The sequence below is a fragment of the Phyllostomus hastatus genome, unplaced genomic scaffold (genome assembly GCF_019186645.2).
Source record: "Phyllostomus hastatus isolate PE091 unplaced genomic scaffold, TTU_PhHast_1.1 phas_contig_432, whole genome shotgun sequence".
In the NCBI taxonomy this organism is placed as follows: domain Eukaryota; kingdom Metazoa; phylum Chordata; class Mammalia; order Chiroptera; family Phyllostomidae; genus Phyllostomus; species Phyllostomus hastatus.
The window spans coordinates 3592592-3603331 of record NW_025333880.1 but is presented as its reverse complement, the minus strand read 5'-3'; the positions used below and the strand labels follow the sequence as shown (position 1 = coordinate 3603331).

Below are 10740 nucleotides of genomic sequence, written 5' to 3'. Positions count from 1 at the left end.
AGTTTTAAATATTTGATGGCGATGTGTCCAGATCGTGTAACTTAAACATTTGGATGACTGGATTTTACTCTTTACATCCAGATGTCTGGCATGATGCAGGCACAAACTCAGTGGTTCAATCAGTCAACAACTTGCATTGAGAACCACTCCACCCACCCCTTGTGTTGGACACCTCAGCAGATGCTAGCAGACAGCGTCACCTCATGTATGGGTTATTATAATATTCTATTAATTAGTCCTCCTAGGTTTCTGTTCTCCCCTTTCCAAACTACCGGAATAATAAAACACCATTTAGTTGCTTGCTCAAAGTACTTGCTTCTAGTTTTTACTGAACTCTGTAGTTGTTGCATAGACCCATAATTGGAGGGTTTACAAGAACCCCACTTATGAATTAACATGTTACATTTCTCTCTGTGTGTAAACCCACCTTGAGTTTCAGCCTGGAGTGAGTAGCATTCATATCACTGGATTGTTTATGCGCTTAGTTATATGTCTTGCATTTGAGACTCTGAACACAGTTCTAGCGACAGCAGTCACTCTGTGAGAAGAAGTAATTATTTGTATCTGTCAGCAATCAAAATTAATAATACATGTAAAACCCCATTTCCAGTATAAAAGAAGCATTTAATCAATGTCTTTTCTTATCTTTTGCTTAAGGTCAACATTTGTTTATAAGATGTTCAGTTAAAACTCCATTGATTATAAGATGTTCAATTAAAAAAACCTTTTGGAATAAAAAAGGAACCATATTTCATTAAATATAGGCAAATGGTATAAAAGTCAGACTAACTTCATAAATCACGATGTAGAAAATTATGCTTATTGAGAGAATATACATTGTTTCTATTGCTATTACTACTGTTATTTTTACAGTTCTTTTTTGTGTTATGTTGCTGACAAACTAAATTCATTGCTTTGAGAGAACATCAAAATTTATTTCAAAATTTGCATGCTCACATATGCATATGATGTTACAAAAATGGGAATATGGGAGGAGAGTTAAATTTTGTTCATGTTAGGATTACCATTGAGGTAGAAAGTTTCAGTTGGCCACTAAAAATTTGAATGGCCTTCTTAAGAAAAGCTTGCAGATTAATATTCGGAGGATATTTAACATGATTCTTTTAGTTGCAGATACATTCAAGCTAGCTCACATATAGGATTCATGAAAAGTCATAAGGTAATCTGTTGGGCACAAGGCCCAGGAGGATGTTTCCAATAGGACGGTTCCAAAGATCCTCACACCAAGCTCTTAGGAGTCTTTATCCTAAATGATGGATGTCCTCAACCATTATGACTTCTTTCATTAATTATCATCTTTTGAATATTTGTTATGTATTAGGTACTAAGCTAAGCATATCATATGTCTTGTATCACAAAATCCTCACAAATTCTATAACATATTCTATTGTTATCCATCTTTATATGTAAGAGAACAACTTTTGAGAATTTAAGAATTTTACCTAAGTTCCCTCAGCTAATAAGTGGTTGGTAAATTAGAGGGAATCAACCTCAGTTTTTGTCCAGGCCCCAGATCTATGACAAATAGTGGGCATATCATGGGTGCTGTACTCTATTCTGTCTCTCAGTTCACTCTATCCCTCTACTGATGGGCTTCTTTGTTTACCTAACTCTTATATTCCCCCATAATTCCAGTCTGTGCATGACTTACCAACCCCTCCAGCCCCGTCAACATTATGACCTTTCAGTTTAATTACCACTATTAAATGATAATTTACTTCTCTGAGTCTGAATTCCTGATTAAAAAAGGATATGTTTATCTCAATGCATATATTGTAATCAGGCAGGCTATATGTTTTATGTTTATCAGTCTGTAGATTGGTTGTCCTTCACTCAGATCTTCATCTCTAGCTGACTACAGTTAATCATGCCAATCAGAAGCTGTGAGGAGCTGCTTCCCTTAGAAAAGCTCTGGATGAAGCAATGGTGGAAGCCATGGGAGAAGGCAGGAGGGTGAAGCTATGGAGGTAGAGAAGGTCTACAGTAGACCAAAAAGAAAATAGGCCACACAACCAAACCCTGAGACATAAATAAATAGAAATTGGCCAGAATAAGAAATATCAGTATAAGAAATTAACATAAAACAGAAAATTACAGAACCAGAAGAAAAAATAGAAAATAATGCTAAGGAAGTCTATGAAGGAAAAAGTTTAGAATACGAGAGTACATTTCACAACAAATTCTTCAGCAATATCAATTCATGTATATACATGCACAGAATATCCTACTAGAGTCCAGGGGACATATTGTTGAGCAAGAACATGTCCTTGCTTTCATTGTGGAGGAAACAAATGTTAGCTATCACACAAAAATGCATAAGTACAATTATGAGACATATTACAGAAAAGAGGTATGTGCTATTTTAAGGTCATAGAATAAGACTTGATACTGCAAAAGAGTTCAAAGAAAATTTGCCTTAGAAGTAATGCTTGAGCTGAGATCTAAAAGAAGATCGGGAATTGACTAGGTGAACTGAAGTGGAAGGAGGATTGCAGACAGAATGTGTAAAGCTCCTTTGGCAAGAGGGAACCGGTGATGATAAAAAGGCCCCTGTGGGTTCTGAGAGAAGAGAGGAGAAACTTGACATTACTTATGGAAAGAGATAATGCTAGAGAGGCAGATAGGAGACAGAAATTGGAAGGTCCCAATGTTAAGTTTGGGCTATTGTTACCCTACATGCCATAAGCTGAGAGAAAAATGGGGTGTTTGACATAACCAGATAAATATTTTGAGTTGATTTCTCTGGTTGAAATAGGCAGCAAAGATCAGTGTGGTATTAAGCAAGCTTCTTTCAGTTTCAATGAGCAAAGTTTCCACCCACTTACACTGGTTTAAAGACAAAGGTTATTCATTGGCTTTAAAATTGTAAAGCATGGCCGAGAGCAGATAGCCTGCCATTTTGGGATCCAGATACTTAATCACATATTCAGGAATACATCTTTCTGCATTACAGCCCAGCTTTCAGCTGTGGCTTTATTTGGAGGCAGAATCTCCTCTCCTGGGGATAACATGGAAGCTGGAAGCATAGAGTAAAAAATATCATATATTATCCTATAATTATCCATTATTACCCTAGCAGAAAAAGAACTTCTTTTTCCCTTTTTTCCCAGGAAAGATTCCCAGGACTGTTCCTTAATGAACACCTTGATCACATGCCCATCTATGAAACAACCATCATGGCCAAGGAAGAGGCACACTCCAGGTCAGGCCTGAATGACTTGCTATCTCCTAGAGCTAGGTGGTACAGGCAATCCCGTCTGCACCACAGGGCCTGAGAAAAGGAAAGGCACAAGTCCCTTCAAAGAACTCTGGATGCTGTCTCTAGAAGTGGGAGGTCCAAAGAAAATATGGGGGAACAGGTTAAAGGGATATAATTCTGTTCCTGCATAGAAATAACCATAGTTTAGACTGAGGGTAGAGATGTAGAAGGTACTTAGGAGAATAAATTCACAGAACTTTGTAATGAATTAGATAAGGGGTTAGGAAAGTTAAAGTATAAGGAATGTGTTCTAAATTTCCTGTTTACGTAACTGGTGATATAATTTACTGAAGAGTTAACACTGAAAGGCAGCCGAGTTAAAAGGTAGGGAGAGAGGTGTAATATCATGAGTTTAATGTGGGACATATTTAGTTGCAGATGCCATTGAGACATTCAAGAGATGTCAAGCATTGTCTGAAGATCAGGGAAGACATCTGTGCTGGAGATGTAAGCTTGCCCAGCACAGGAACAGCTCATTGACTGGAAGGAGTCTTGACCAAGGATGGTGACAGAGGCAGAGTCAGATGTTGGTGAATGGATAGTATGGGTGAAAGGTAAAGAAATAGAGACAGCAAGTATACATTAGTCATTGTGGTAGATTAACTGTGGCTACAAATTCATTACTACTTCCCCCATTGACAAGTGGAGTTTAATTTGCTTCTCAGTGATACTGGGCTGGCTTTTAAGTAACTTGCTTGACCAGAAGAAGGCAGCAGATGTAGTATTCTGGGACTTCCAGTGCTAGATTATAAGATGCCTTATAACTTCTGCCTGAGCCTCCTGGAACATGTGCTATGAAGATCAAATAACCAGACTAAATAAAGTGTCCTTGGGCAAATTACTAAACTCCTTAAGACTTAATGTTGTTATTTGCATAATGTTAACTACTCACTAAATATTGGTAGCTGCTGCTTTATCATGACTGCCAGCTTAATTCATTTTTTAAAAGATTTTATTCATTTATTTTCAGACAGAGAGGAAGAGAGAGAGAAAGAGAGGGAGAAGAACATCAATGTGTGGTTGCCTCTTGTGTGCCCTCTACTGGGGACCTGGCTCACAACCTAGGCATGTGCTCTTGAGTGGAAATTGAACTGGTGACCCTTTGATTTGAAGGCTGGCACTCAACCACTGGGCCACACCAGCCAGGGCCAACTTAATTCATTTTGAAAGAAATGAATTAAGTAGCATAAGTGGAGATAAGGTTTGGCCTATTTTTCTTTACAAAGGATTATTTTTATATTTTAACAAAGAATTGCTTTTATAATTATTTTAGTGGTAAGTATAATTTTTATCATAAGCTATAGTTTAACCCATTTTACAGATGCATCAAGTAAAATGAAAAAGAAATACATTAATAGTTTTAGACCTAGAGCAGACCTTGGATTAAATCCTAGATCTTTGCTCAGTAAATGTACCATATTATTAAACAATTAAATCATTAGTCACCTAAAATATCTATAATCAGAATTCTTAAAGGAAATAAATGTAATATTCAGTGATTTCTGCAATGATGGAACATTCAGTGGCTATATTTTCAGAGGTACTTTGTCACTTGAGCAGAGCTTTTCTGAAGTTACAGATAGCTTTTCTCTAACATCATTTCCAGAAATACCACCTCTGAAAGTCAGAGAATTAAATTACTACTTTAATCTAGTAACTGCTCTAACCCCAAAGAGAAAATTTCAGGAAATACCATTCTTAGATTAAGTATTTGTAGGAACACCATCTTAAGAACTTATGGATATAATATAGCCACTAATTTTATCTGACTTGTATCTTTCAAATGAGGAAAAAAATAGGAGCAATCAAGACACCTTGATTATAAATAAAGCCACTTGCTTCCAAATAGTACTTTCCAATTTCCATAACCTCACTGGACAGTCTCCTACGTGACCCAGTGAGCTTGCATTTCCCAGGCGTGAGGAGAAAGGAGTCTCTTTTGACTCCTATTTCCTAAGACCATCCTTCCCATCAGGTTTGCAGAGAGTAGAGAGAACATTTTCCTGGTCTCTCCTAGAAATTTGACTGTTGGTTGCATTTTTCCCTCAGCTGAGTTAGGTGGTCTGATACAGGCTCCATGCAGCCTAATTGTTCACTCCAGGGGATTTACAGATGGCAAAATTCTGTTCTTACTTGGATACTTTGCCAATCTCACTTCCTATTTTCCCCCTACTTTCTTGAAGAAGAAAAGACTTTTCTGTGTCTGGACAACTGGAGAAACAATTTGAAAGGCCCCTTGTCAAAACACTATGTATGACTGCATGTGACGTGTTTCGCCGAGCTGTTTTCTGAGTAGACCCCAGCCCTCCATGTCACTCCACTGAAAATGAGATTAAGTGTAAGCAACCAGACAGGGAGACTGTTGTCCATGATACAGTGGTCACCACTGCATCAAATCCAGACCCCTGGAAAACTCGAACTAAATATGTTGAGGCATGATAATATTTACTGAGAATACCAAACCCACCTGTAATTTATAGAAGTAACTGGGGTTTGCTAAGAAAGAAATTTAATTTCTACTCACTTGAATTAAAAATTACATAATATTTTCTGCTTAATTTATTAAATGGAACTGAGTATGGTACTGTGTTTCAATACTGAACTTTAAGAAAACAAGAGAATCTTTGGATAGCTCCTTTTATTCTAATTCTACTAAAAACAATAGCAAATCGGCAACCTCTCCATAGAAGTATAAAAAGGAGAAAATGTACCTAGCACTGTGTAAAAAAGGTAAGTAATTCAAACTGATGTTGAAACTATACATGAATCTCTACCATGCCCTCTTGAATTCCCTTGACCTCATATCCTTACACTACCAAATCACAAAGAAAAGTGTCCGTGAAAGTCAGCATCCCATACCCGTGTGTAATGCTAACAGAGTGACAGTGGCTACGTTATTATTTTGAACTTAGTCCCTTTCCTCTCCCTTTCTTTATGGCATAATTTCTATTCTTTTAAGCCTGATAACTGGACTAGCACAAGAAAAAAAATTGCATCAGAAAGAAGGGAAAAACTTCCTGAGAACAGTATGATTGCCAAGCAGTATGATTGCACAGTCTGGCTGCCTTGTGTGATTAATATATGTAACTACAAACCCTTAGCAATTTTAAACTAATGTACAAACGAGAAGATGAGACAACTATTTGTATTTGCTCTCTATGAACAATTACTTTAGATGCTTCAAGGATATTACCTTTTGATTTCTCTCAATAGTAAACTTGTGAGCCTCATCCTCATGATTATCTCAAACTAATTTTCCACTTAATTGTCCTATTTTTTCATTTGAAGTGATGAACAATAAACACTGCATGCCCATCTCTCTCTCTTACACACATACACAAATATGATTTACAAAGTCAAAAAGGCTGTGAAAAGAAGAAATCTCACTGAAGTCTGCTTCACCTTACTATCATTTGTGTATGTTTTTTTATTCCAGCACTTTAACAATACAAAAAAAAGCTCAATATCTTTACATATTTTATTAACAGGATTAATACATTAATGTATCAAGATATTTGCATGCATGTAGATAAAGTAAATATGACTTAACTCATGATTTCTAAAGCACTGTAGGCATTTAAAAAATGTAATGTTGTACATTTTTTCTGTTTAGGCATATGTTGTTGTCCTGAATAATTTTTATTTTCCTCCACACACACACAACTTGACATTATATGGTACAGCACTTAAGGGGAAAATTTTATTTAGCAGGCTCTCTCGAAATATGATTAAAATGGAAATATGCTTTTCTATTCATTTGTGACATCAACAGGACCTAAACAGAATTCACGAGATGGTAAATATTCACATTTATCCTCTGAGCCAACTGTTAATGTTATTTTCAGCCCTACCTGAAAGGTTTTATGTCAATGACTGCTAATTTCATTAGGGATGTTCTTTCAAAAAAAATCATGACCCAAAATGTTTCTTCATTTAAACAATTTTATTTATGGTGGAATTTTCAAAATGTCTTATATCTTGAAATTATCCACAAAGTACTATTTTGTGTTTACATTAACAAGATGTATTTCTTATAAGAAAAGATAAAAATATGTACCATTAGGCAGTATTGTTATATTTTTATTTAATACAATATAACTAAAGGATTAAAGAATAAAAAGTTAAATATATTTAAATCTTTCCATAACTGATTTGCAGTTGTTCTAATGTTTTGAAGAAAAAATAAAGATCTAAACACCAGAGATACTTTGATAAGTGATATTTATAAAATATAAGTTAAGCATTGCAACAAGCTACCTTCAATGAATTGCCCCTTTCAGAAATAATATTATTGGAAGCAAGTATCTAAAGCAAAGAATAAGAAAAAAGAGGGGGGTAAAGGGAGGGAGAGAAAAGAAAAATGTATTAATGACAATGGTTAGTTTTTAAATACATTTTCTTATAAAGTGGCAAGATAATATGTACACATCTACAACTGAAAGGAAATCTCTGTATATAGGTTGACTTGCTTTTTGACTCTTCAGACAAACTTCCTCTTGTGTAATAGGCTCTCCTGGCGGAACTGATCAAAACTAGATTTTTAGTTCATAGCACATGATAGATTAGCCTTGAACTAGAGGCCCCTGGAGTTGCAGGCTGTGAATCGGTGCTGGTAGCTGGGGAGAGAGAGGCCAGGTCCTGCAGAGGCAATCCAGGTTGCTCTGAGTTGGTGATCCGATCCACTATGCTGGATAAGCAATCCAGGCTGGATAAGGAGCTTTTATCTGTGGCATATACTAAGGATACAAAGAGAAAATCATTTCAAAAAATTCCAAACATATAGGCTTGCTTATGTTGTTGTCCTTTAAACTGTAGGTCAGCTCCTTTGACACCCAGAGGTCAGGTAGTCACAGAAAGCCTGATGTAGAAATCTTCAACAAATATTATTGAGGGTGCACGTAGGGAGTGAAAAATCCCTCTGGTACTATTTCAAGCAAAAGTGCATATGTGTATCTGTTGGGTGGATTTTGAGCAAATGTATGTGTGTGTATGTGTGTCTAGTTTGCTCTGCTAATAATTCTGCATAAGAAACGGCATTTCCACTCCCTTCCCCGATACCACCACGAAGGATGGACTGATTTGACAGGCTGAATTGTGAAGCTGAACTGGTCTTTAAACTCCTCTGAAGTCATCAATTCTTACCATTTGGTATATCAGGACAGTAGATGCTGTCAAAACTGCTGCTCTTTCTGGACCAGACAGGACTGTTACATTCAGGCTGTAATATAAGACACAAAGGAAAAAGTTTGTTTTCAGGTCTTGGCAAAAGGTTCTCTGCTCTAGAGTGAGGCAGTGCTTACCCACTTGCTCCCTAAATTGACCACTGTCAATCACCTTCATTGCCTTGATTTAGGAAGGGTTAGTCCTACCAAATTGCAAGGGCACTGAGGTCAATCTCTGTGCTTGGAGAAAAGGAAAGCAGCAGCAAAGGAAAGAGGGGGGTGAATTCAGAGCAATGTGCATTGGGTTAACCATGCAAAATGGATTGGAATAGAAGGAAGCCACACTAATTCAGGGAGAAAGCACTTTCCCAGGGCAAAAACGCATGAAAACCTGGCAGTGTTGGAGCAAGCGCTCTCTGTAAAGAATGCATCAACATCTCCTTCTGGCCAGGCCTCAGCAGAGCAGGGACTGGGGCCCCCAGCATTTCTTTCAACTTCCTCCTTAAGTTATAAACTGGGGCACTGGGAGCTTCAGAGAGTTGTCTTTAGATGTTAGTGTATGGCAGGGTCCACTGGTGGTATGTTTGGGAAACAAACTGAGCCATGGAGAAAACGTGATTGATCATTCACAGCCACCTATCTCACATGGCAACTCTCTCCTACAATGCACACCTAGAACCTGGAAGGAAATCAAATTAAAGTACTATTCAACAGTACTCTATTTTTTGGCATCTTTCTAAACTCAGCACCTCCCTTCTCTTACCACACCTGCCTCCCCACATACAATACCCACAAAATAACCATTGAACATTTGTTTGCTACACCTGGTTTAAATGACACATAAGGATTTTTGACAAAGATAGGGGTGGTGGGGCAGGTACCAAACTGACTCTTACCATGCCGTCGGAGCAGTTGGAGGTGGGGCTGGTGGGCTCTGAGCAGCTCTGTCCTGGCATGCTGTAGTAGTTCTCCACCTGCTCCCTCAGCAGCTCCTGCAGGCTCTCGATGTAGCGGATGGCGTTCCTGAGGATCTCTACCTTGGGCAGCCTCTGGTTGGGGTTGGTCGTGGTGCACCTCTTGAGTGTCTCGAAAGCCTGGTTGACCTTCTTCAGGCGTCTCCGCTCACGCATGGTGGCAGCCTTCCGCCTATCCATGGTAGTGGACTTTCTCTTGCATGCTTTGCAGGCCCACATGAGGCAGTGGCCAGCCTGGTGGTGGCCTGTAGGGGCTCGCACGTGCTCGTCCTCGTCTGAGCCTTGCAGCTCTGCTTTGTGAGCCCCGAACGCAGCCACTCGAGGCTCAAACTGGTCCCCGAACTCGCCCTCAGGGGATGGGAGGCAGGAACCGTCGTAGAAGTACTCCGAGGGCGAGAACTGGCAGCTGTCCATCATGTCCATCCTCTGTGGTGAGGCTGGTGGTGCACCTGGACTGCAGCGAGGGAGACAGGAGAGAAACTGGAGCCTGCGCCTCTGTGGGCCAGCAAACCCCAGGCGGAGCTCCCAGGTCGGTTTCTCTGGTAATTAACAAGGGCAGAAGCCTGGCGGCCTGGGTCCGCCTTGCTGGGGTTAGGGCTCTTTATATATTCTTGGGGGACGGAGGCCGGCCCCAGTGGCCAGGCACTATTAGCATATCCCACCGCAACCCCCGCCAGGGCTGTCTGGGCAAACCTCCGCCTTCCCTCTAGAGACAATTTGCTGTTTACTGCCCCTTCTGACGCTAATGGTTTTACTGCATTTCTGCCTGGGCGGAGGATGGGTCCCCAACCCTCTCAGTGGCACTCTCTAGATGCACTTAAAGAGTGCCACCAACAAAAGAAAGGAAGGAAACCTAACCTTTTGCCATTACTAGCACAATTTTTTTAAATGTTATTAATAAATAGAACTCACCAAAGCCCACCTGCCTTCCCATTCCTGGACATGAGGAATCACCTTATTTTTAAGTATTTATTCTCTTTAGTTGTCTCAGGATTTTTTGGGGGGTGGGGGGTGGGGGGAATCAGTGGACCGGAATAACGGTAGCTATAAACTTAAAAGAGACACTTTCATCTTGGAGCGAATGTAGATTGTTTACAAAATCTCTTTTGTTCTGAGCAAATTGTCATTTTATAAATCCTATGTTACTGGGGGTAGGTGGGAACTGCTCTCTCAATGTGTCTGTTCATCTAAAAGGAGATGGGCGCAAAAGCCAGGTGAAGGGAAAGTCCCCCTCCTTCGGCCCTTCTGCACGTGTTCGCTGAGCGCCTCCACTCCGTACCAGGGCCTTTGCTGGACCCCCAGCGGGCCCAAGATCCACAGCTGC

General features: G+C 39.5%; 1 protein-coding gene across 1 annotated transcript; it reads right to left on the bottom strand.

Moving 5' to 3' along the window:
* Positions 1 to 7543: 7543 nt before the first annotated feature.
* Positions 7544 to 10058, bottom strand: MYF5 (myogenic factor 5). Its single transcript, XM_045845016.1, has 3 exons — positions 9339 to 10058; positions 8423 to 8498; positions 7544 to 8016 (listed from the first exon to the last, which is right to left on the bottom strand). The coding sequence occupies exons 1-3, from the start codon at positions 9837 to 9839 to the stop codon at positions 7826 to 7828; spliced, it is 768 nt and encodes a 255-aa protein (XP_045700972.1). The 5' UTR covers positions 9840 to 10058; the 3' UTR covers positions 7544 to 7825.
* Positions 10059 to 10740: the final 682 nt, after the last annotated feature.

Bases quoted from the DNA above. Each gene is read 5' to 3' on its own strand.
- MYF5 (XM_045845016.1), bottom strand. From the start codon at position 9,839: ATGGACATGATGGACAGCTGCCAGTTCTCGCCCTCGGAGTACTTCTAC. The intron at 8,499-9,338 runs GTAAGAGTCAGT...CTTATATTACAG, and splicing joins CCAACTGCTCCGACGGCATG to CCTGAATGTAACAGTCCTGT. The intron at 8,017-8,422 runs GTAAGAATTGAT...TTGTATCCTTAG, and splicing joins CTGTCCTGATATACCAAATG to TATATGCCACAGATAAAAGC.